Below are 26,972 nucleotides of genomic sequence, written 5' to 3' on the forward strand. Positions count from 1 at the left end.
ATAACTAGTGTAAGAACATTCAAACCAGCACAGTTTTAATTTTGAAGATATGAAGTAGGAAGATTAAGAAGGATAATGAGAAGAATTATCCCAGAATATTAAGCAAGGTCAGATTTGTATACATAGGGTGATGCTGAGTTTGAAGAATCTTAAATATAATTTATCCACTATTTCATGCTTTTCCTTAGTCTAATGTCCTAGAAGATCCTAAGTTTTAAGGTTTTAAAGAATAATTTAGAAAGTTTAGCATTACATTTTTGAAAACCAATTGTTTTTTTTCCTATTTTTTTTATTTTGAGAAAATGTGTATAATGATTCTTTCACTAGGATAGGATGACACTTTAATGTAACACATGAAATTAATCTCTGTTTTCCTCCTAAATTTAATTTTTGAGTAAAACAGGAAATAATCTCTGATTATTTCACCTTCTGGGTTAAAACCCATAATTCTAACAAGTTGACATATCCTAGGTTGTTTAGGTATTACTGTTACCTCAGTAAGATACTCAGGTAAAGGTGAACCATCGCAGTCTGTATCTTCTGTTCTCTCTGCTGATAACTTCCCATTCATCTTTAATGTACCTGAGAGAGGAATATAAAGGCCAAGATGAATTAATAAAACTATTGAGGAGGTAGAAAAGTTTTCATTTGCCTGCAAAAGAAGGCAGTGTATAAACCAATATCGATAAATAGTTTCAATGTTTTAACTAGAAAAATTAGGAAGAAATGATCAAGTATATATCAGTATAAAATTTCTGGTTATAATTATCTACTAAAATTAAAATGAGAATGGCTGGGGGAAAATGTTTGGACTAACACTTCTAGAAGTAAAATTCATGATATAAATGATACATTTGGAGATCTCACTAATAAGGTAACCCACTTATAAATATGGAAAATAAAAAAAAGGAGATAACAAATTCTGTTTCTGAAATATTACACACTAATGAGGAATAGAGGAAGAACTAATGCATTACATATTTACTCAAAAAATGCTCCCTAGAGATGTTCTTGTACTCCATAGTATACCAATTTATTCATCTGGTTCATGTACCTGGAACACAGGAGTTTCCTGCTGCATTATTTTGGTTTAAAATATTCTGGGCTTCCTCATCCACAACATCCAGCAGAGACTGGATAACTTCAGCTTCTTGGGGATCATCATAAATGTCATCTTCTTGTATACAGGATTCTTGAAAAATAATAATTTACATGGGGTTTTACTTTAAAAATATTGACACGAGAAAGGGACAGGGCATTAAATAGAATTTGCTAGGTGCTTTCAAATTTTAAGCAACCAATTTTAAAAGTAGCAATGACTGGAAAAGTAGTTTACACTAATGTGATCCAGTCATTTTTAGTTCTAAAACTACCCTGGCTGCTATGATGAAAGACCACACAAATGTAAATTACAAAGAATAAACCAAAATCAATGTTGGTGATATGGCTTTTCACAAGGCATTAATAATTTAATGTTTATTTTCTTAAATGACTCTCAATGTATTAATTCATGAAAGAAACAAAGTTATGTTACAAAGATTAAGGATATAATAGATCAGACAAAACATCCTGAAGACATTTTTTCTAAACTATTAGGTAGCCTGTGAATTGCTACTTCACAAAATATAAGAAACACTGTAGAACACAGCAGCTATCTTTTCAATCACTTAAAAAAATTAGTCTCAGAGATGAGAATGAATACTGGGACTTTCGTATATTGTTCTTTTGTTTATTTGAGCAATAATCTTTCCCTTTAAAGCTACAATAATATATAAAGCAAAGAAAAGAGGATACCTATTTTTTTTAATTACCTGAGTTATTAGGGCATTTAGAGTAATTAGATGACTGATTTGGAAAACTACCTTTGGACAGAGCCAAGTTTGGTGATCCCTTTATCTGATAAGTAGAACATTTTCCTTTGGGGTACGAGATTTCATTTATTTCTTCCCCATCAACCTAAAGCATAAAACCAAAGCAAATCATCAGACAGTATTTTACTAACTTCCAGGATTGGGGGACTGCACATTGTCTCTCTCCTCTTCTTTCTTAGTACAAGATCCATCTTATGTCTCTCCACCTTAGATCAGTGTTTGAAGGAAATATCAGTGCAATGAAATGTGCATAGGGCATGGGGCTTCCCATCATTAAATATATCTGGAAACACTAGGTGAAACAACATTAACTCAAAATTTTATTCCAGGAATTTTCACAGTCCTTGCTAATATAAACTTTGAGTTGCTAAAAGAGAACTCTATTATGTAGTACATCTTAAAATATCTGACTGAAGACATCTCTTTTTTGAAGCAATTTTGTAAGACTTGTTTTTCATACAATTTAAAAAAAGTTTAATAGGACTATTAAAGCTTAGAAGTTGAGGGAAAGAGAAAATACCAACTTTTCAAGTACTTCTGAATCTATTACATGGATATAGTCTCCAATTTAGTGACCTGATAATCTATTAGGTACAAAGATCTTCAAATCTAGTCTAAGTCTCAAATAAATTTAAGAAAAACAATGAATTCATAACAATAAAATAATTATTGAATAGAATGTAAATTTTGAATGCAATGTTCAACGGTCTATTACATGGATATAGTCTCCAATTTAGTGACCTGATAATCTATTAGGTATAAAGATTTTCAAATCTAGTCTAAGTCTCATATAAATTTAAGACAATTTTCAAAACAATAGAATAATTATTGAATAGAGTGTACATTTTGAATGCAATGTTCAACTGTGAAGCACTTCATGGAGCATACTCTATCAAAAGAAAAATGACTTGAAAAAAATGCAAAAATAAATGCTTGGAATAAATTAAAATAATTTTATACAAATAAAAGGTTGTGCTTTATTCTAAAGGTTTCACTCATTCTATTAAGATAAAAAGTATACATGGTAGATGCAATAGAATTTTAAAAAATAAATAATGGTAATATAATATCAAAAAGCTTCACTGGATTATGAAACTCCATTCTCAATGAGAAATTAATAGTATAGATATTAGCATTCAACGACAGAGTATTGTCTGGGAGATTTCCTGGAAGATTTTAACAAAAAAATGCTGACAGCCATGAACAGCAAAAGTCCTGGTTTCTAGGGTTTTATGTTAATTTAACAAAAACTCTACTCTTCTTTCTTTCAACAACATGCTGATTATTTAAAAAGAAGAGCACTATACAGTGTGAATACTACTAGAAACACATGAAAATTCAGTTGCTTTGCTATGTGAAATTGAAGACATTCTGAATAATGTCTTCATAGTGAGTGAATAGTGAGTGTTGCTGTAGCTCAATTTCAACACATACAAACAACAAAAAATTTTTGTTTTTGTGTCTCAGTCATTACTGCCTTAAAGTGTTCTGCTGTAATTATCTTTTCATGGCTTGCTAGACCAAGTCACAAGTGTGAGACAACATAATGAAATGAAAGGTGTAGAATTTTGGAATTCTGGTCATGAAATTATTTTTCTCCTTCCACACTAAAGCCAGCTCATGTTGACATAATAAGACTTTCAGGTTAATAAAAGAGCAATCCCTCAGTGCTGCATTTTACACGGCAAGCCATTCCATACTGAAGTTCAGAACATATTGTATGGGATGCATGTGGAATAAAACAATTCCATGAAATGAAGATCCAGCTGTGATCATTGTAGAAATGTAATTACATACCAGGAGGAAAATCACAAAAAGGGATGTTAGCCACATAAATGGGCAGATAAGTAGACTTAAAGAGGGCATGAAATGGAATTTAACTATGTATTAGTTTTGTTAAGTCACCCCTAGATTTCTCTGTGCTAATCTTAAATGATTAAAGCTGTCTCATTTAATCATTTGGTAAAGCATTTTCTAAGTCTTTCAAAAGCAAGTAAACCTATTATTTTTTTATTTATTTGCTACTTCTGTTTTTTCCTCACTGGCTGCACGGATTTGAACTTGAAGGTTACTGCTCGCCAAAACTAGCCCAAAGGAACAATTCCACTCTTAATTACATTATTCTGCTCTTTCCATGGTCTAAGAGACAATCAAAAGAATTTTACATATTAGTAAGAAAAATCTCCGCACTAAAGTTATCTATTTAACTGGTTAGTGTATTTAAAAGCTGAGTGTGTGCCAAATGACGTACGGTTACTTATGTGAGGCTCTATGTTGTATGATTTACTTAGCAAGGCCTATCAGTTCAGTAAAATATAGCCTTACTATTAATATGAATATCTAAAGAAGACAAATATTTAAATATGAAATCAATTTGGTTCAAAACACAAACATGCTGTTATTTAGATAAGGAGGTATGACATGAAAGAGGGTGGACTTTTTCTTACCGTGGAGAGTGAATCATTAGGAGTGAGGGCAGGCTGGCTGCAAGATCCCACACTGTAGGAACCTGAAAGGACAATATAGGAAGTAAGGGGATGAGCCAATCCAAACCACAAGAGGGTTATCAAAATAATTAAAGAAAACTCACATTTCTGGGATGTTGTTATTTTTATTAGTATACTAAAATAATTCATATTACAAAATGATTAAAAACCAAATAAATGGAATATTATTTGATTCCAAAGCTTTAATATTTTGGGGGTTTATCCCAAGGAAAAAGCTAATTTCTTTTCTTTTCTTTTTTTTTTTTTTTTCAGACAGAGTCACGCTCTGTTGCCAGGCGCGATCTCAGCTCACTGCAACCTCCGACTCCCTGGTTCAAGTGATTCTCCTGCCTCAGCCTCCCAAGTATCTGGGATTACAGGCATGCACCACCATGCCCAGCTAATTTTTGTATTTTTAGCAGAGATGGGATTTCACCATATTGGCCAGGATGGTCTCGATCTCCTGACCTTGTGATCCGCCCGCCTCAGCCTTGCAAAGTGCTGGGATTACAGGCGTGAGGAAAAAGCTAATTTCTTAAAAGAAAATAGTTCACATAAAAGCTAGTTTGGGCTGAATGATTTGTGTGAGACACTGATTATAATTTCTCCCTTTGAACGGGTGAGCCATCACAGGTGCTTAACTATGTTCAGTTTACTATTTAAAAGAAGGTAGTAAGCTTTTTAAAGTCTGATTTCAAAAAGACTATCAATTCAATACAGGAAAATAAATTATGGATAAAACAGAAAAGAACTTTTAATATATTTTTAAGTCAAATGTTAATTTTAATCCTTAGCTATCATTACAACAATTCAATATATTAAAAAAGGAGATTATGTTTCACTTACAGCTAAAACATCACATATTTAAACATAACTTCATTCATTAAATTATATTTTCAAGAGACTGAGAAAAATATGGTAGAGTTTGGAAAACTTTATAAGAAAACAAAGAAAGAAACAAATATAGGTAAGTACATTTAAGAACCTCTATTTGGGAATGACCCTAAAATAATTCTGCCTAGAAAGATAAAAACTGAGATGGAATTTTTATAGACAAATCTTTAGAATTCTGTGGATGATGTTACATAGAGTCCAAGAATGGGTTTTAATATTCCTTGCAAGAAAAATATTATTAAACTTCTAAGAAAAAATAAAAAATATAGCAATAATACACCACTGGTTCAAAATAATCATATTGGCATAGTACAAAACATAATAGTTTATTATTTGTAATCTCTCTCTCCTGTTTCCCTAAATGCTTCCTTCCCTGTTTGCCCTACATAACCACCGAGCTGCTGTCACTATAATTTGCATTGTCTACAACTCTGTAATAGAATCATATAGTATGAACTATTTTTTTTGCTCTGGCTTATTTAACTCAGAACATTTATTATGAGGTTATTTTAATTACTTTTTTTGCTTGTATCAATAGTTCATTCCTTTTTATTGCTGTGTGGTTTTTCATTGTTTGGATATACTACAATTGGTTTATCACTTCAATAGATTTTGGACATTTGAGTTGTTTCAAATTTTGGCTATTACAAGTAACCTCTAGAAACATTTCTGTACCAGTTTTTATGTAGAATATAGGCTTACTTTCTTCAAGTGAATAGCTGGCAGTGGAAAAGCTGGATTATATTTTAGGTGTAAGTTAAAATTTTTAAGAAATTGTCAAGCTGTTTTCCAAAATGGATGTGCCATTTTACATTCCCATTACCGTAGTAGAGTACAGTAAAATGAATATATCCTTACCATTGCCTTTGGTTGGCTTTGGAGCTGAAACAGCAGACCTCTTTGAACTGGGGACCACTGGAAGATCATTTCTGTGTTGTAAAAAAAGACAACTGCAAATTATCTTGGCACATTGTAGCCTCGACCCCCCAGGCCCAAGCAATCCTCGTGGCCTCAAGCAATGCTCCCACCTCAGCCTCCCAAGTAGCTGGGACCACAGGCATGTGCCACCATGCTCAGCTATTTTTTTGTATTTTTTGTAGAGATGGGGTTTTGTCATGTTGCCCAGGCTGGTCTCGAACTCCTGAGTTCAAGCAATCCACCTGCCTAGGCCTCCCCAAGTGCTGAGATTACAGGTGTGAGCCACCACGCCTGGCCCGGGAGATATTCTTGACCCAAAAAAGGTTAAGAATCACTTCTTTATGTAGTTTTTCTCTGGGCTTCAGTTTAACATATCACCCTATTTCCCCTTCTATTGAAAACACTGCTAATATTCATTATCTAATAACTCAGTTCACTGTCACTTAGTCAATAGTTCAAAGATAACTTAGAAGTCACAGATCATTAAGTTTTATATATCTAAAGCCCTTGATACATGTTTTTCTTTTAAATTAAAGTGAAAATCTAGATGAAATATTTCTCTTCAAAGGACTATAAGAAGAATTGTGCCACCCAAAGTACAAAACAGCCAAAAAGATAGCACCTTAGAAATAGAAGATTAGTATGCAATCTTATTGTTGCTGATAATTGAGAGAAAAGGGGAGTTGCCTAAGGTGTACAGTATTGGCAGAGGCAATATATTTCAAGTTCTGAGTACCCTTGTATGTTCTTGCTGACTAGCCCCAAAATGCAAGGTCCTGACCTTTTTTTTATCTGGGCCACTTCTTAAGGTTGTATCTGCAGTGAGCAACCATGAAGGATGTGGTAACTTCTCTCCCCCAACAAAAAACAGGCTTTCTTACAGACTGCTATAAAATGGTGGGTTCCCAAGGCTCTTCTTAAAGCATTCCTCTCCTATAATACAACCCATTGCATGTGTACAAATCCACAGGCCCACATATGTCATTTTTATAGGACCTAGAAGACATGTGGAACTGACACGGATGCCATGCTCACGCTGCTTGCTATGCATTAGTAATAGTCTTTTATCTCTGATTCAGGAGTTTTATGTCTTCTACCAGCATCCATGTAACAAAGACAGGCTAGCTTATTAGCTTGCAAGTACAGTAAAATTCCAAACCCTTTATAGTTCCCTTTATGGAAGGAGGTCATAAACCAAGGAGTATGAGGAGTCTCTAGAAAGTGGACATACAGATAATTACTACAAATATACATCCCTCCATTATTGCTACCCTATGGGCTTTAATAAAAGAGGGCAGACACACACAATGAAGAGAGAGCTAGACGAAGAATGAAGGAGAAAGTAATTATGACTACCATGACTGTATTTTTGGTGACTACAGCTAAGATAAAAGCAGAAGGACAAAAGAAAATTACTTCAAGGCTGGGCTGCTCTACTAATTTTGAGGCAAAATATTCAGTTGGACTTAAAGTTAGCAAAAATATTAATTTTCACAGAAATACTTTCCAGGTTGTTTGAAGAATTCCCTCCCTAATTAACATTCAAGTAGACCTATGAAAACAATTGTATGCCAATCCAATTTTTAGATAATATATGAAGGAATCAAGTCAAAGACTATGTTCAAGGGGAAAAAAAGTACACAATCTAATTTACAGGTTCAGAAGGAATAAATAAGTCTATAATCAATGATTTGATCAACAAGTCCCCATACATTAAAAGAAATAATTCACAAACAAAAATGTGAATTTCCCTTTATATAATTTAAGTCTGTAATCTAGAAAGCCTGGATTCCTGTAAATTGTGGTAGGCAGAATAATACCCTTCCAAGAAGTTTATGTTCTAATGATTCTGTTCTAATCCTCAGAACCTCTGAAGATATTACTATTTATATGGCAAAAGAAACTATAGATGTGATTAGGTTCAGATTTTGATATGGGGAGGTTATTTTGGATTATCTGGGTGGGCCCGTTATAATCACAGGGGTCCGAATAAGTGAAAGAGGGAGGCAGGAAAGTCTGAGTCAGAGAAAGAGATATGGCAGCAGAAGCAGAGGGTGCTGCAGTTGCTGGCTTTGAAGATGGAAGTGAGCCATAAACCAAGGTGTATGGGGAGTTTCTAGAGGGTGGAAAATAGATTTTCTCCTGGGACCTACAGAAGGAATGCAGCCCTGCTGACACCTTGATTTTACCACAGGAAGGCCCATTTTGTATTTCAGACCTTCAGAAGGTTAATATAATAAACTTGTGTTATTTTAAGCCACTAAACTTACAGTAATTTTTTACAATAGTAATAGGAAACTAATACATTTTCTCAATCTATTTCCATAGTAAGTGAAAGCAAAGTTGCTATTAGCATTTTTTTACAATGTGAAACTGTATAAGGTTGAGTAGATGTGGTAGTTCTATGCCTCAGGGGTAGCAGGCATGAGGTTCCAGTAGGATTAATCCTATCCCAGCTCTGGGAATGAGCCAGGACTGGCTTAAGCCAATCAATACTGATGGTCCCCAACTTACAATGGTGCAGCTTTATGACGCTGTAAAAGTGACACGCATTTGGTAGAAACCATACCTGGAATATCCATACAATCATCCTGTGTTTCATTTCCAGTACAGTATTCAATAAATTACATGAGATATTCAACATTTAAGCTTTGTGTTAGATGATATCCTATCCAACTGTAGGATAATGTAATGTAAGTAATGTAAAACTGTTTATAGTAGGCTAGCCTAGGCTAATAAGCTGTGATGTTTGGTAGGCTAGGTATTTTAAATGCGGTTTTGACTTATGATATTTTCAATTTACCATGAGTTTACGGGGATGTAACTCCACTGTATGAGGAGCACCTGTATATTCTTATCCCTTGCTTCCAACTTAGAGATTGACCTTAATTTAGGCAAAATGCTACTTCCTTGAATAGCAGTGATTGGTGAGAGTTCTGTTTGAAGACTGCTCTAGGTGATGTGATGTGGTATATAGGTGGGAAGTATGAAAATCATGTAGTCATTTGATTATCATAAAGAAAACTGATACAGGGAGGAGGAAATAACTAAAAGTAGCAAATAAGATAGAGCCCTGATCAGATTTCACCTGATGACCACCTTATCTCTAGAATTTTAAAAGTCCAATATAAACCAATAAATCTGGGGCTGGGCAGGGTGGCTCAGGCCTATAATCCCAGCACTTTGGGAGGCCAAGGCGGGGGGATCACCTGAGATCAGGAGTTCGTGACCAGCCTGGCCAACATGGTGAAACCACGTCTCTACTAAAAATACAAAAATTAGCCAGGTGTGGTGGCGGGTACCTCTAGTCCCAGCTACTCGGGAGGCTGAGGCAGGAGAACCGCTTGAACCTGGGAGGTGGAGGTTGCAGTGAGCCAAGATTGCTCCACTGCACTCCAGCCTGGGCAATAAGAGTGAAACTCTGTCTAAGAAAGAAAAAGAAAAATTCCCAATAAATTCCCTCTCTTTAAACAAAAGTTGAGTTCTATTTTCTATTACTTGCAAGTGAAAACATCCTAACTGATAAATGTGGTAACCATTCTATTATTCCCTTAGTGTTCTCAAAATCACCTATGAAGAAGTCTGTTTTAAATAATTTATTAAGTCCTGCCAATGTAGTCTATGAATTACTAATTCAGTAATATAATTTCGGAGAATGTAAGTATAATCAATGACCTGATATGCACACACATGCACAATCAAAACTCATAAATAATTGCAGAGTACCTTGTTGCTTTCAATACCAATGAAGGAAATGACATGTCTAATGCTCTGTTAACTTCCTCCAAGGTCATTCCTTGTGTGCTGACTCCATTCACATAATGGATGACATCTAATAGCTGGAGATTACCCTCAATGGCTGCGATGGACCTTGGATTAATATCACTAATATATACCACTTGATAAAGGCTGTCATGACCTCCAGATAAGGAAAAACCTTGAAAGAATAGAAAATGTTTGTTTTCTCAGTCATAAGAGTACTTACTCTTAAGCTAACCAAGAAAATCATATTGTACAAAGTTTGACTTTTCATTACCCAACTCCTCTTTGTTGCACGTTAGTGTTATGTCCGGTAGCAAATGAGGCAACATTGGTATTCTGGGTAATTCCAGAACTCGTCCAATAAGTAATCTGACTGTTTTGGATGCAGCTCTGAGCAGATTAACTGCATCTGTGTGAGTCATATTAGTAACATCCGTATCATTAACCTACAAAACCAAGAAAGGAGCAAGTGAGAATCACAATGTTTAGAAAAGAGAAGCTAAATTGCCAAGAAAATATAATAATCTTCCTAATTTATAATATATATTGGCTAGTAAGAGATTCACAACAGTGATCTCTAATTTATTGGTAATCCTCTTTATTATGGAAATCATAGGCACAACGATCAAGCCATTACAATGAAATAATAATGTTAAATCCCTAACAAATGCATCATTATTTTGCAAATCCAGGAAATTCATCCTCTAAGTAATTTAAACTCTTTCTGGCCCTGAGACCTAAGATTGCTTGTTTTATGCCATAACTGAGATTAAAGGGACTTTCAAATTAAAAATAATTTCCCAAACTGTTAACGATATAAAGGCCTTTACTTTTAAGTGGTGGAAATAGCATAAACCGAATAGAGAAATACAGTATTACAATAATTCAACCTTCTTTTTTTGGCTTGGTCTTTGTCTACATTTACACAAATAATCCATTCCTCTTAAATGTCTCACCTTTATGAGCCGGTCCCCAGGTTTTAGCCTTCCATCACTTTTGGCTGGATCCTGTATGACATCATGAACATAACAACCAATTCTCTGATTGCCTTTGGTTACTGTAAAACCCAGGCTTCCTTTTTCTGATTTAATTAAGGTAATGAGGAGTTCTACTTCCTAAGGGAAGAAAACAATACTTTCAGGTTGTGTATTCTGCACTATAGACAAACAGAAAGATGACTATTATTTCACTTAACAGAGGAGAAAGTCAAACCTTAAAAGGTTACTTAACTTGTCCAAGTGGAGAAGTCAAGTCTGTCTGACTCTAGACAGTCTGTCTGATTCTAGACAGACTGTCCCCCGACTGCATCCCATGTAAAAGTTAAGTTTAAGTACAACATTATGTGTTTGTCTAGAGACAGCAGAGACAGAATTTACTCATGCTTTCATTCTTATATTTTTAGGATAAATAAGGACACAATAGTGGTTATACTTTGATGATCACAGAATACTTTTTGGAGGAAAGGTTCAGAAAAAAAATTCATATATTTCTAAAATGCAAAGAGCCACATATTTCTAAACAGATGCAAAGAGTCACAAAAAGATTTTTTTTTTTTTGGTAAAAATATGAAGTCTTTTGGTGATTATCACAATCTTATTAATTTTGTTGTATAAATAAAATATACTTTTAAAAGATTTCAAATGAGACACAGAGGTTGCTTACAAGGGTGAAAGATTTCTAAGAAAAATTAAAGATTATTTTTACTTCATTGCTAAGAATGAAACTGAAGATGTAGATGCTGCACACCCCTCATCTCCAATACACACATGCACAATTATAGGCCAAAAAAAAAAAAAAAAGTACCTGGAAACTTAGCTCCAAAACGTTAACAGTTTTGGGGTAATAAGATTATAGTGGCTTTAATCTTCTCTGTTTAATAATTTTTCTACAATAAACATTTATTACTTGGATAATAAAAGCAGTATTTAAAAAGGCCAACTTTCAATCAATGTAAAGGATATTATACTTGGAAATTTTGTTTCCAGATCTTATTTGTAGGTTTAGAAGTTCTAGGATTATTATTACAACGTAAGGGATGCCATCTGAGCACACAAAAAAAGTGTGGAGGAGAAAAAAACTTACATTCAAACTTGGTTAAAAATTAAATAGGTAACTCATCAGAATTTGAGAAGCAGACAAAACTAATATTTACTAAGGGTCTCCTCTGTAGCAGATACTATAGTAGGTGCTTTACATATGTTATTTCATTTAATCTTCACCACAGTTCTGTGAGGTAACTTGCTCCATTTTATAGTCAAAGCTACCAAGACTCAGAAGAATTAAGCGATTGGTCCATAGGAGTCTGCCAAATTGTCGCAAGTCAGTGGTAGAATCAGGATTTATACTCAGGTCGTTTTGCCTTATTTCTTAATTTCTCAGCATAGAAACATACCAGATATGTTATCCATTTATTAGACACAAATATGAAGCTATTTTAAAAGATAGCTTTTTCCCTAAAGGGAAACTTTATGAACACACCTTCTTTTAAAAAATATGGATTTTTTTTTTTTTTTTTTAATATAGAGAAAACAACTTACCAGCTCAAAGTCTTCAAGGTGATTTTCCAAATCATTTTTCAAAGGCGTCCAGTTTTCTTGTCTAGTTGGTTCAGAAATGTGATGTATATGATACTTATCCATCGAATTAGAGGAAGCAGATTCTGATTGGGGTTGATAACTCTGCCCAGGAGCCATATCCGGTGGTAGAGGGGAAGAAGGATTACTACAGAGACAAAGAAGTAAGACTATTTTCAGATACATTTCAATGTCAATATGGTAAGTTTGTGCCAGAAACAGAAAATGCTTAACAAATATTCATGTCTGATTTGAACTGAGATCCCAGTTACTTTTTGTATGACTCTGGACTATGAATTTACTCCATATCTGTTAAATGCTAAAATAACAATAATTTATTCCCTGTCTAGGTTCTTTTTTTTTTTTTTTTTTGAGACAGGGTCTCACTCTCTTGCCCTGGCTGGAGTGCAGTGGTGAAATCGCGGTTCACTGCAACCTCTGCCTCCCAGGGTCAAGTGATTCTCCTGCCACAGCCATCCGCGTAGCTGGGATTACAGGTGTGTGTCACTATACCCAACTAATTTTTGTATTTTTAGTAGAGATGGAGTTTTGCCATGTTGCCCAGGCTGGTCTCAAACTCCTGAGCTCAAGCAAGCTGCCTGCCTTGGCCTCCCAAAATGCTGGGATTACAGATGTGAGCCATTGCACCGGCCTAGGTTCTATTTTGACGAAGCTCTTTAAGTTGCATAAAGTCAGCAAGATAGGTTAAATAGAATTCTTTGATTTCTAGTTGTTAATTCAAAGCTGAAGCTAATGTTATCAGAAGCTTAATGTGTGTTTCAACATAATAAGGAAAAGAAGAAAGAAGAATAAAAGTCTGACTCCTGTGGTTATTTTGGATAAAATATGAAGGAAAAAAACTTGAACAAATATGGTTGGATGTGGATAGATACAAAGACATAAACAAAGAGTAAAATGTATGAATAATTATGTGATGTATTGATGTAGTCTTTCTCCTTGTATGCTTCTATGTTTTCAATCATTTCTTCTTTTCCCCATCTTCTTTGTCTTACCTTTTGCAAACTCTCTGCCCTTATCTCCCCTCTATATTTCTGTTCCCTACTCTCCCACTGTGTTACTGCCTAAATAAGTCTCTTCTGTTTCTGTTTAAGTAGTATGATTAATGGTGCAATACAAATAACTTTCTTAGTTACCAGTAAATATGCTCAAGAGGGAAGAAAGACTCAGGCTGACTGACTAGAGAGCTTATTGGTTTGCTAACTAAAACAATCAGTCACAATAGCTAGACATCCAATAGAGTCATCCTCTGCCTAACCACTGTGAAGGTCACAGATGCATACATTTCATTCTTAGAGAAATGCATGTTGCTGCTACTGCTAATAAAAACAACCAGTTGCTTTGAGCTGTTCCCATTATATTGATGATACCTGTCCTCAAACTCTGGTTTACTGGGAATTTTCTGAGGATAGTAAAACATGGTACAAATGGTATCTTCTTGACTCTTGGGTGCTTCATGATGACTCTGTGCCTGTGATACCATGCTGCTTAGAGTCTGATGCAAAGCTGAACTCCAGGTCGAATTTGATATGTTTGCTGGAGCTGTCACTAAGTCATCTTCTCCACTCCCACTGCTGTCACTGTAACTGTCTCTTCTGGATGGGGACTTGCAGTGTTTCTTGCTTTTGTCAGACATTTCATTTTCATCTGAGCTGGTGCTTTGCTCCACACACGATGGTTGAGAAGAGTCTTTACTGCTGTTTGGAAGTACTTGTGCTGGAGACTGAAGTGGGGTCTGTAATGGACACATTTAAAGAGATTCGTGACCATTCTATGAATTTTAGAAGCATTTATTTGAAAATAAACCATTGAACAACTTTCTACTAAAATATGCATTGAATTTTCTGATAATAAAAGTAATTTATGTTCACTAGAGAAAATAATATATAAAACAGTTAATATTGTACAATTTATATCTTGAGTTAGAACTAGAGTAATATGTATTTTGTCTCATATTTTCAAAAATTAGGGTTCTATCATAAATATTTTCTTAAGTCCTTAAATATACTTTAAAACAATTTTAATACCTGTATAATGGTCCAGTGGATGGCTATACCTTTATTTCTGCCTTCTCCTTTTATTGGACATAGAGTTGTTTCTAGCTTTTCATTATTAATAGGAATCTAGAAGAACCTCTTTGTATGTAAATTTTTACCCGAGTTTCTATTACTTTGTAATTTTCTATACTGCCAGAATATAGCACATTTTTAATAGGTTATTTAAGTATTTCCAAATTGTTTTCTAAAAACTGATACCAACTTATATGCACATCAAGAGAGTTCCATTCACTTTTTCCTATCTGGTGCCTCAAATCAATGTAGTTTTTTAAAATGCTATTTATAATGCATCTCATAGAAATGTTATTTTCCTATTAATGTTCTCCTAATAATATTATTTTCCTCTTCCCCCATAATAAGGGTTAAAACTTCTGGCCCAGATAATCCTGCCTTTCATACCCAGGAGTCACTATTCACTGGTAGCAGAAGGCTATTTTAAGTAGACAGGCCAAAAGCAGTCTTTCTTTAATGAGAACAGTATCATCTATGTCTATGTAACACTGAAACAGCAATAATGAACATAACTAACTCCACTTTTGTTTAAGAGGCCTTTATCCATTTCTGCACGTAGACAAGGATAATTTTAGAGCACTGAGATAATATGCAAAAACAGCAATCATGTAGTTTTAAAAAGTAACTCTGGGATCAAAGAAGAAGTATGTAAACAACTATCTGTGTTATGTTAAAGATTTATAGGAGCTTTGTCACCTGACTAAGGACAAAGAGGTTCCCAACCTCCTCGGGCCTTTGCTGGCACCCAGATGTCTGTGGTCTTCGGTCACCTCTTGATCTCAATCCCCTTCTCTTCCTCTTGCCCTTAACTTAAAAAGAGACTGAAATCTATACTGACTTGAGATAGTATTTTAGGATGACCATCTTCTCAGTTTGCTGGCTTTCCAAATAAACCTGCTTCTCTTCCTACCAACCCTTGTTTCTTGTGTACGGCTTCTGAGCCGTGAGCAGTCAAATCTAAATTCGGTTACATTCAGATTCCTACCTGTCAGTAAATAATTTATAAGTCACCATTTTGGATCCCTCAGCTATTCTTTGATGTAAAAAAGGGAAATGGATAAACATATCCCTTTCTCTGTGACTTTGTGTTAAAAAAGGCTAAAATTCTGAAGAATTCTCATTTTAATCCAAACTAGCTCAGAATAAGAATCACTTTTCCTTGTTTGGTTCAATGGAGAAATAGACAAAAGGTTTTTGTAACATTACTTTATGTATTTTTCTGTTTCTATTTATGCTTAGGAAACAAATCCCCAAAATCTTAGAATTGCGGAATTGGAAAGGGGAGAAGAGAAGGTGAAGTAAATTACTTTATATTATTATACAAATATGGAATACATTCAAAGAAGTTGTCACATACAAGATAACATGCCTACCTAAAACAAGTAGCCAGGTATGAAACCCAGGAGAACAATTCATGATGAAACCACACAGCTGAATTAGCTAGTTGCTAAGTTGATATGCTATAAAAATGTAAATTACTTTTCATAAGTCTCACCAAAAGCGCAGTATCAATTTCCGGTAGCACACCAGGTGGAGGTCTGCAGAGAAGCAAGAACACTTCTGGAGCAGTTCCCCTGAGAGCAGATATAACTTCCTGGGGATACCATGAATGACAAATGAAGGTACAGTTAAACCAGCATTATGAAACCATTTTGAAAGGCCAACCCATCTCATCATTAAAAATGCTATACTCCACATGCTAGGGGCTCACCTGCTGTGATAGTCCTTTCAAAGAGGCTCCATTCACTTTCAAGATAACATCTCCTACATCAATTTTTCCACTTTCTGCTGCTGGCTGTCCAGGAAAGAGCTTTTTAACCCTTACAATGCTGGCATTAATTTGCTCCGGTATAAGATTATCTTCTCGAGAGAAACTGAATCCTAGACCTGAGCTATTTTTAAACAATTTTACCTCAAATGTATTTTCTGGAGAAAAATATATAAAAAAATTGAGATATTGTTAACATGCTGTGTTTACATATGAACATACAAACATATATACTTCTAGACACATTTTAAAAAGTCTATTTTCCCATATTTACAGCTCTGTATGTACTTACTGCACTCTTATAGTATACTGAAGCCGTATTCTACAGTCTATTTCCATCATTAAGAAATCTTATCAACTAACTGCATGAACTAAGCTGTTTGATTAGGAAGGAGAATTCTGAAAGTAGGATTCTGAAAATGGAATTATGCATCAAACTCATGTATTTTAAAAGACACTATGGTTGGGCACAGCGTCTCATGCCTATAACCCCAGTACTTTGGGAGGCTGAAGAAGGAGGGTTGCTTGAACCCAGGAGTTTGAGACCAGCCTGGGCAATACAGTGAGATCCAATCTCTACAAAAGCAAAACAAAACAAAGTATGACAATAGATTAAAAAAAAAAAAGGGGAAATTCCACGGAAGGACAGATATGGGAGAAATTCAGGTATACAGTGTGAGAAAGATGAAAAGAAGAACAAAATAAACGTTAGAGGAGGTTATGTGGAAATAAACTGACATTGTAATATTCTGGGGAGGTGTAATTTAACTTAGATAAATTGCAATATTTCAATAAATTTCTTATCAGTTAAATAAATTAAAAGAACAATAACCAGAAAATAATTTAAAAACATATTTAAAGTCTTTGCTCATGGTTGATTTGGGTGTTTAAAAAAAAACCAAACTGATTTAAAGAAAGAATGATGGGGCTAGATGTGGTGGCTCATGCCTGTAATCCTAGCATTTTGGGAGGTTGAGGAGGGTGGATCACCTGAGGTCAGGAGTTCAAGACCAGTTTGGCCAACATGGCGAAACCCTGTCTTTACTAAAAATACAAAAATTAGCCAGGTGTGGTGGTGTGTGCCTATAATCCCAGCTACTCGGGAAGCTGAGCCGGAGAATAGCTTGAACCCAGGGGTGGAGGTTGCAGTGAGCCAAGATTGCACCACTGCACTCTAGCCTGGGCAACAGAACGAGACTCCGTCTCCAAAAAAAAAAAAAAAAAATCTAAGGGTCAAGGTTTCACATGGGTTTGAAGGCATCTTTTCACTTACTAAATTTCATTTCGAATTTTACAACAATTTAAAGGATTTTTAAAAGACCATAATCATGCATGACTTCATTATCCAAAGTCTTTCAGACTATGAGCTGCAAATATGTTTGTCTTTATTCAGTATGGTGCTATGTCAGATTATTATTTGCCCTTGGCAAGAATAATGAACAAAACTAGGGCATTAACTGTAATCCAAAATGTAAAAATCAAATTTTGAATAAGCGAGGAATAATTTCAAGGTGAGATTGTAGTCTCCCAAGGCCTGACCTTCAGTGACAAAGCTGTAGTCTTTGACCTGAGTTGTTTTCTTCACTTTTTCTGGGCCTTGACCTTGGGCATTCTGATCTGAAAGGGTACACTGTGGGGTCACCGGGATGTGTTCTTTAGATGTTGGAGATTGTCCCTTTTCTAATAACAGATGAACCACCTGGATAAAATAGCATTTCATTAATTAAGAAGAATGTTAAGAAAATAGATACATTTTCAGGACTTAACAGTATAAAATCATTTAAAGTAACTACCAAATTTGGTCCACCAAATGAAGAGGGAGAAAAAAAATACAGAGGAACAAAAGCAAGGGGTTAAAGGTTCCAAAATCAAGTTTTTATTACATTTCTGTATAGAAAGATAAATGATTAAAAATAATCTATTATAAATATAATACATGTTAGAAATGTATGATAATGGCCAGGTGCAGTGGCTCATGCTAGTAATCCCAGCACTTTGGGAGGCCAAGGTGGGCAGATCACCTGAGCTTGGAAGTTGGAGACCAGCCTGGCCAAAATGGTGAAACCCCATCTCTACTAAAAATACAAAAATTAGCCAGGTGTGGTGATGGGTGCCTGTAATCCCAGCTACGTGATAGGCTGAGGCAGGAGAATTGCTTGACTCTGGGAGGCAGAGGTTGCAATGAGCCGAGATCATGCCATTGCATTCCAGCCTGGGTGACAAGAGCAAAACTCCATCTCAAAAAAAAAAAAAAAAAAAAAGCCAGGTGCCATGGCTCCTGCCTGTAATCCCAGCACTTTGGTAGGCTGGGGCAAGCAGATCACTTCTTGCCTAGGAGTTCGAGACCAGCATGGGCAACATAGGGAGACCCGCGTCTCTACAAGAAATAAAAAATAAACTAGCGAGGCATAGTGGCACGCGCCTGTAGTCCCAGCTACTTGGGAGACTGAGGCAGGAGGATCACTTGAGCCAGGGAAGTCAACGTTGCAGTGAGCCGCGATTGCACCACTGCACTCCAGCCTGGGCCTCACAGCAAGACCCTGTCTCAAAACAACAACAAAAACTTCCAAAGACCATTATAGATAATTTGGTAGACTCCCTGACTCAAAATGCACTTCAACAAAATAAATGTTATGTTCAGGCTAAAGAATAAGAGTGAAAATCACTAGAAATCAGATGTTTATACAACAAATTTAAAACGCAATTTCCACCCCTCCCCCATCAGATCTCTTTGGTAATGTAAACGCTAAATATGACATAGAAAGTCAGCTTCCTCAGTAAAAAATGTCTTGTAATACTTGCATTTCAATTTGGAAGGAAAAAACAACTCAGATAGTTATATACATCAGACTTGGTTTCTGGATTAGCTAACAAATTTAGAGATCTCAGTGAGAACTGATTTTATTCACACATTGTTTTGCTCTTCTAAGGTACTGTAAAAGGTTGGTGTAATGATCTGTTACCTGTCCTGTATTTCTCAGTGTTTCCACAGCTTGCTTATGGGTGGCTCCTTCTAGACTAACTCCATTGACAGCTAGGACGCGATCACCTAAAAATTAGGCAGTTATTTTGAAAGAAACAAATCATAAATAAAAATCCTACATGTTCTTTTAAATCTTATGGCCTTATTTCTTATTACTTAAATCTTATGGCCTTATTTCATATTAATTTGTTTGAGGAGAGACTCAGGCAAACTCTGGAAGAAACTGTGTTACAGAGTTTCTTTAATATGTTATTTAATTTATTCCCTAATTTTATGGCTAATGTTAAGTATATTTTAGAAAAATAACTTTACAAAAATAAATTTAAATCAAGAGAAAAGATAAGTTGAACTATAAATATTTAGAGATTGGAGGAAAGTTCCTAGTTAGTTCTTACTAGAACTGTAGACATCAGGCTGGGTTCAGAGGCTCACGCTTGTAATCCCAACACTTTGGGAGGCCAAGGTGGGGGGATCGCCTGAGGCCAGGAGCTCAAGACCAGCCTGGCCAACATGGTGAAAACCTGTCTTTACTAAAAACACAAAAATTAGTTGGTGGTGTGTGCCTGTAGTCCCAGCTACTTGGGCGGCTGAGGCACAAGAATCACTTGAACCCAGGAGGCGGAGGTTGCAGTGAGCCGAGATTGCACCACTGCACTCCAGCCTGGGTGACAGAGCAAGACTCTGTCTTGAAAAAACAAAACAAAATAAACAAACAAAAAAACAAGTGTAGATGTCAGTGTTTTTACAGCAATTTGCTTCATAGTACATGTAAAATATGAATGAAAGCACTGTCTAGATATTTTCTTTCCTTTTTAAGTTTTTTAACTTCCCACACAATGTTGATGTATAGATATCTTCTGATACTAGAAAATAAGCTGGGAAGAATAGTTTTTGAAATGGCATCAAAGAGTTTCTTAATGCTACAGTTTTATAATTGAGTATGTTCTTATTTCATATTATAAATTTGAAGATCAGTTATCAACTTTATAATTCCTTATCTATTTGCTATAATATTCATGTACATAATTCCTACATAATGTAAACACTATACCTTTGTGAATTCTACCATCAGACTCTGCTGCTCCCTTGGGAATAACAGCTTTCACATAAATGCCACCATGTCTGACACTTGTATTCACACCTCCCTAAAGAGAAAAAGACAAAATAGTATTTTATAATATGAAAAATTTTGCACTCTCTTTCAATTCTCAGGCCTAGAAAGGATTCAATTCATCAGCCAAAGCAGTGGCATCCCATCAGCACATGCTGATGTACAGTATATTCATTAGTATACTAATGAGGGATAGTATCTTCATCTATAATTCAAAAATAATTTTATCAAATAGCCTATACTCACATTCTAACTACCTTAAAGATATATATATATATTCCTTGGGAACTTCTAATTTTAAGATACTAACATGTTTACAAGGTATTATATATTATGGAGAGTATATAGAAATATACAGTCTTTAATTACTAATAATGTAGTTTAGAGATATATAATCTATGCTCATGTAGAAACTGTCAAATATCTAAAAAGCATTGCATTAATTTTATAATTTGCAAGTTTTATATTCAGATAAAGCAAGTATTAAATCTATGGAGAAAAAAGTAGTGTTTGTCTAATTTTTTTAAAATCACAGGAGAAAGTGACTAACAAAATTTTTAAAAAAGTTTTAAGATATAATTCAATTTTAGGATTCTGGAAATATTTGATGTGTCCCTTTTGATGCAAAATAATTCAATTAAAAAGTTGACATACAATAGGCTGCTGGAAATTAAAGAAGAGAAAACATTTGAAAACCTTGTCAAACAGTACCGTGACACTTATCCCCAAGCTGTTATCATTTTTAGCCAGTTCAACCTCAAAGATATCTCCAGGCTTAGGAGGTGATGAAGAAAAAGTTTTAAAATTCATTTTATTGGATGTATTCACTGAAGAGGAAGATTCCTTAACAAAAAAACAAACAAACAAAGATTTCTTGTTAGAGTCAAAATGAATTATAATTTTTTTAAAATTTATTTTTTAAACCTAGCTCAGGACAAAGCTGACTAGAGTCAAAATGAATTATTACCGAAAGACAAATATGTGTTTTTGGAAAAATTAAGAAAAAGCAAGATATTAAAGGATACAGTATAGTCAAAGAACATAAAGGTTGGAAGAGATCTTAGAGATCTTCTAGTCCAATGTATTCATATTTTATGGTTGAGGAAACTGAGTCTAGAGATTAAAGAGCTTGCTTCAGGTCAAACTGCTAGATATGGTAGATGGAAGTCTATACAGAACGCAGTTCAAACTTGGCTTTTATATAATCCTGGTCCAATGCTTTTTATATTCCTAAATTTACAAATTAGTTTTATTTCCTTTAATAATCAATATATATCAAGCAGTAGCTTTTAACCCGAGCCTCTAAAATGAGGTTTCATGTTTACATTACTTATATTAATCCAATAATATAAACATGGGAACAACAGCTAAGCCCATTTAATAAGAGTATAACTCTTATGAGGAAGGTTGATTTTTCAGTAAACGAAAGGCGTAAGATTTTTTTCTAAAACTGCTTGTGAATTTGGGTTTAAATTTATATCATTTCTAGGAATAAGCTACTTTCTTTCTTCCCTTCCTTCCTTATCTCTCTCCCTCCTCTCCTCCTTTCCTTCCCTTCTTTCTGTTAGGGTCTGGCTCGATCACCTGGGCTTGTGGGCTCAAGCAATCCTCCCACCCAGCCTCCCAAGGAGCTAGGACTACAGATACATGCCACCTTGCCTGGATAATTTTTTAAGAAATGTTTTGTAGAGATAGGATCTCCCTATATTGCCCAGGCTGATCTTGAACTCCTGGCCTCAAGCAATCCTCCCACCTCTGCTTCCCAAAGTGTTGGGATTATAGATGTGGGTAACTGTGCCCAGCCAGAATGAGCTGTTTTCAATGTCGTTATTATCATTCATTCAGAACTTCAGAATAATTTAGACTATAAATAGTAAATTCAAATGTCCATTATATGAAATATTTAGAAACAATTTTCAGATATTAAAACTCTCTTATTAATATAAACATTAATATACCAGAGACAACTGGTAAGAAAACAATCATAATCTGCATATTCCTTCTTTGGGTTATTAGACAGCAACTTTGCAGAGTCATAGCCATTTAAAGTTATCATCCAAAGCTGTGGATTTCTCTGAAAGTTAGCATCAAATGCAGTAGCAATTAGAAGATATAAACTATTTCTTTTTTCCAGAATAATGAAAGTATCTTGTAGATTATTGTGCTCTGTAATGTATTTGCTGCTATTTTGCTTTGTTAAATGAGAAAACCAAAATATTAAAATTAAACTATGCCTTTTTTGGTGTTTGATGATCCTGACTGCTGGAGTAAGTGGCTTCATCCATGTCTGAATCTCCACGGTCCGAGTAATCAGTTGCATCAGAAATGCCTGGCTTTTTAGTTTTGCTTTGGTTACTATCAGTGGAAGTCTTTTTCTCAGTGGCTTTGGATATTATAGATGGGGAAGGGCTGCCATGCTGTGATTCCTGCCAGGTTTGGTCACCTAAATGGCTGACAAAGAAACCATTGACCTGGCTCTGAGATAAGCTGGCACTCTCGGTCCTGGAATCTTGAGAACTCAGGCTTCCTTCCCGAAGGCCCCCAGACAGCCCAAAGGAGTTCTCGGAGATGTGCCTCAGGGTACCACGTGACCAGTGGTGATCCTTGGAAGAAGAATCTGTAGCACTGTCTTGCATGTAGGAAGACTTCTTCATGTAGTTTTTCATCCCATTGGTGAGATGCACAGGAGTAGAAGGCACTAAAAGTCAAAATCCATCAATGAGAGTAACAAGTTAGTGACACACATGCTTGTGCTTACACACATACACAATGTTTCCTGAAGGTTGTTGGAAGGATTTTATAAGGATAGCACATGCAAAACACCATCAGGTCATGTGTTTGGTAGACTTTCTTTGTCTCTCTCCTTCGGTCATTCTTGTGACAACCTCTATTGAAATGCATACCCTTTTCACCTTAACTGCCCATTTCCATTCTCCAAGACCCACTTCAAACCAGTATCCTCTGTGAAGACTCTACTGATTCCATAGATAATTTCTATTTTCTTAGTATCCAACATACTTTGTCCTTATTAAATAGTTATTTGCACACTTACTTTATATTGACCTACTAGATTGCATTTTTTTGGACTCCAAGTGATTATCATGGAAGGCAACTCCAAATTGCTTATATATAGTTCTTATCAAAAGCCACTTTAGGCCAGGCGCAGTGGCTCATGCCTGTAATCCTGTAATCCCAGCACTTTGGGAGGTCGAGGTAGGCAGATCACTTGAGGCCAGGAGTTCGAGACCAGCCTGCCCAACATGGTGAAACCCTGTCTGTACCAAAAACACAAAAATTAGCTGGGCATGATGGTGTGCACCTGTAGTCCCAGCTGCTCAGGAAGCTGATGCAGAAGAATCACTTGAACCCGGGAGGCAGAGCCTGAAGTGAGCAGTGATTGTGCCACTGCACTTCAGCCTGGGTGACAGAGCAAGACTGTCTCAAAGAACAAACAAACAAAAAGCCACTTTAGAAAGCTTTCTGAAAACACAAACCACCGAAGGCACATGTAAGGGAATTAAAGATGGGAATTTATAAGAAATTAAAAATTTTATGTAGTAATTGACGACAAGGGAAAAATTAAGAGTAATGAGCAACTAGAGAGAAAATATTTCTGACAACAAACAATAAACAAAGAATTAGTATCCCTAATATACAAAGAGTTGCTAAAATTCAACAAAAAAGAGGTTTTCAAAACTCCCATGGAACAAGGGATATGTAGACTGGAAATTCAGAGTAAAATACAAATAGTAAATATATGAAAAGTCATTCTCACTATTGCTCAGGGGTCTGCAGTTTAATGCAGTTCTCTACTTATTTGTCTGACAAAAATGAGAATGACTGATAATTTCAAGCACCACTGATGGTATGAGGAGAAAAGCACTGCTATATCTACTTGGTTAGTCTATAAATTGGTAAAACTTTTTGTAGTCCAATTTGGTGGCACTTGTCAAAATTTTAATGTACATACTCTTTTATCTAGTTCCAGGCAACTAACCTCTAGAAATACGTACATTTTCAATGGTGTGTTAAAAAGCGTATTTATTGGAGTAACATTTATAATAGAATTATAGCTAACTTGGATACATAACAATAGAAGAAAAGTTAAATAAGTTTTGATATGTCTATAACATAAATATAATGTTGCATTAAAAAGATATGCATGCACATGGATAGCAACAGAATATGTTAAGTAAGCAGTTACAGAATGGCATTTAGAGTATAAGACAGATTTTAAAAAATAAATAGTGTACATATATGTTGTTTTATATATACACACACACACACACATACATCACATATATATCTATTCTACACAGAAGGCTACATGTACGCCAAAAAGTTTCCCTAGGAAATGGGGTAAGGGGACTTTGACTTCTTATTTCATACGTTTTGTATATATTGGATTTATTTTTAATAAATGAGTATGTATTCTGTAACTTTAAAAATTAGCAAACAAAAACAAAACTAAAAACCTTCCTCTTTGGTGCCTAACAATTAACAGGGGTAGCTAGAATACACATTGGTAATTTTCTAAGTTCTTTTGGGTTTTAACTCTTTTCAAAGTGACACTACAAAATAGTTACATACCATGATAAGATTCACCTAGCTTTCTGAAGAAACAATTTCACAGATGTATACTTTTAACGTTATGCTTTTAATTTTTATTTAACATTGACAGAAAAAACAAACCACACAAAACTCTGCTGATAAGAAAAGCCTCCTCTGATCCTCACAATAGGTAAAGTTCCTCTGTTATATGCCCTCTTGGCACCTTGGGCTTCTTGTTAACACTTACCATAGTTACGATTAAAAATCTGTCTAGTCAGACAAGAATACTTGCCTCCCCTGATAAAGAGTAAGTTCCATTAGGGCAGAGTTTTTTTATCTTGCACATTACAGGCACTGAAGAAATGAATGTTGAACATTCAAATGTTGAACAAATGAATAAATTTTCTATAAACATCTATTGAAAGCATGAGTAAGATGGAAATCCCTTAGAGCTTTATTCAGGGGGCAATACATTTATTCTTAATTCCTATGATCCTTTTGGTTAAAAAATGGTCAATAATGGGACCCAATGAAAAATTTCTCGTCTTGGCTGCTTTAAACTTAGAAGTATGTTACAACATTTCCAACTGCAGTTGTCTTCCTTTGCCTAATGTGACTAAATTATAATTAGATTATATAAGGCTCCTGTGGGCAGTGGTGGTGTCTTCTATTTCCCGTCTATCCATTGTGTTTGCTCACAGTAAACAAGTGTGTAACATATTATTTACATATGTACATATACAGACATACAAAATGCATATAATATTCAGTAAGAAGAAACCATAGTCAAAATGACTTATCTATATTTTAATAAGATTTTGTCACAACATACAATATGCTCATGTTTTTCATCTTCTATTTTATCGTAAGAATCCAAAGCTATGTCTAAAATTCACTATCTAAAATTGTTTTTTGGCTAATTTTTTTTTACTAATTCTTTTATGTATTTCACAGTATCTTTGGCATGAAGGTAACTTACTTGTATCTAGCACTTCAACGTTTTTGAAGAACAATATTAATGACAGCTAAAATTCACATTTAAATGCTTCATATGCACCAGGCAATGTGCTCATTCTTTACATGCATTATCTCAATTAATTTTCATAATCTATAGGATAAGCATGTTTATAGTCACCATTTGATATATGAGCACAGTGAGACTTAGAAGGTTCATGTGATTTGCTCGAGGTGTACAGTTTTAGGTGGTAGAGACAGAATCTGACCCTGGATTCTGTAACCCTCTCTGTTTCCCACTGCACTGTTCTATGCCACAGGGGCTATGTGTGCTTCTTCCACAAACACTGTGCTACCGCTTGATCCTCATAACAAATAACTCTGTGCAAGGCAGACAAAGCAGGACAAAGATCACTGTCTACTCTTTAAGTAAAAACAAAAGAAAACTATGGCTCAAGAAGACTTAAGTCATACACCTAATAAAAGGCACAGGTGAAGCTCAAATGCTGGTCATCTGATCTTCATCAAGTGCTTTGTCTCTAAACTGCTAAAGACTGGCATAATGAGACAAAATGATATATTCTTGTTTTAAAATTTCTGGGTTTTGGTGATTGTTCTTTCCTTTTCATAATCTGGTTCAGGACAGGACTTTAGATATAACTGTTATGTAATATTAACTACACAATGATAAATGACTCTATCTCTGATTTGAGAAAGGAGATGGAATACACGAAATAATCAGAGTTTACTTAAGTTGCATCAATTTTGTACACAATGAATCCACTTTTGTGCAAATACCACTAAAAAGGAATGAGACAGAAAAGTGACATAGAATACATAAGAGACATTCACAACATTACCTTTGGATATCTTTTCTTTTGGCTGAGAGATAACAAGTGTCACATCTTCAGGTGCATTTTGCAAAATTTCAATTGCAGCATGGTGGCTGACTCCCTCCAGACTCACACTATTCACAGATATCAAACGGTCTCCTGTACAAATAGAGAATCCAGT

General features: G+C 35.1%; 1 protein-coding gene across 5 annotated transcripts in view; it reads right to left on the reverse strand.

Annotated features, from left to right (window-relative positions):
- The window catches only part of PTPN13 (protein tyrosine phosphatase, non-receptor type 13), a 223,063-nt gene that overhangs the window by 33,915 nt on the left and 162,176 nt on the right, over nucleotides 1-26,972 (reverse strand). For 4 of the 5 annotated variants that reach the window (XM_025385719.1, XM_025385718.1, XM_025385717.1 and 1 more), the window contains 18 exons: nucleotides 26,819-26,950; nucleotides 22,688-23,151; nucleotides 21,165-21,296; nucleotides 20,394-20,487; nucleotides 19,323-19,408; nucleotides 17,899-18,058; nucleotides 16,303-16,517; nucleotides 16,087-16,185; nucleotides 13,893-14,257; nucleotides 12,469-12,652; nucleotides 10,888-11,046; nucleotides 10,206-10,377; nucleotides 9,896-10,106; nucleotides 6,110-6,180; nucleotides 4,319-4,380; nucleotides 1,863-1,956; nucleotides 1,055-1,192; nucleotides 494-582 (listed from right to left, as the gene is read on the reverse strand). In XM_025385719.1, coding sequence (XP_025241504.1) covers nucleotides 494-582; nucleotides 1,055-1,192; nucleotides 1,863-1,956; nucleotides 4,319-4,380; nucleotides 6,110-6,180; nucleotides 9,896-10,106; nucleotides 10,206-10,377; nucleotides 10,888-11,046; nucleotides 12,469-12,652; nucleotides 13,893-14,257; nucleotides 16,087-16,185; nucleotides 16,303-16,517; nucleotides 17,899-18,058; nucleotides 19,323-19,408; nucleotides 20,394-20,487; nucleotides 21,165-21,296; nucleotides 22,688-23,151; nucleotides 26,819-26,950 — 2,927 coding nt within the window. Of the gene's footprint in view, nucleotides 1-493; nucleotides 583-1,054; nucleotides 1,193-1,862; nucleotides 1,957-4,318; nucleotides 4,381-6,109; nucleotides 6,181-9,895; nucleotides 10,107-10,205; nucleotides 10,378-10,887; nucleotides 11,047-12,468; nucleotides 12,653-13,892; nucleotides 14,258-16,086; nucleotides 16,186-16,302; nucleotides 16,518-17,898; nucleotides 18,059-19,322; nucleotides 19,409-20,393; nucleotides 20,488-21,149; nucleotides 21,297-22,687; nucleotides 23,152-26,818; nucleotides 26,951-26,972 lie in introns of all 5 variants that reach the window. The other variant, XM_025385716.1, reaches the window with a different exon arrangement.

Source organism: Theropithecus gelada, chromosome 5 (genome assembly GCF_003255815.1).
Source record: "Theropithecus gelada isolate Dixy chromosome 5, Tgel_1.0, whole genome shotgun sequence".
Classification (NCBI taxonomy): domain Eukaryota; kingdom Metazoa; phylum Chordata; class Mammalia; order Primates; family Cercopithecidae; genus Theropithecus; species Theropithecus gelada.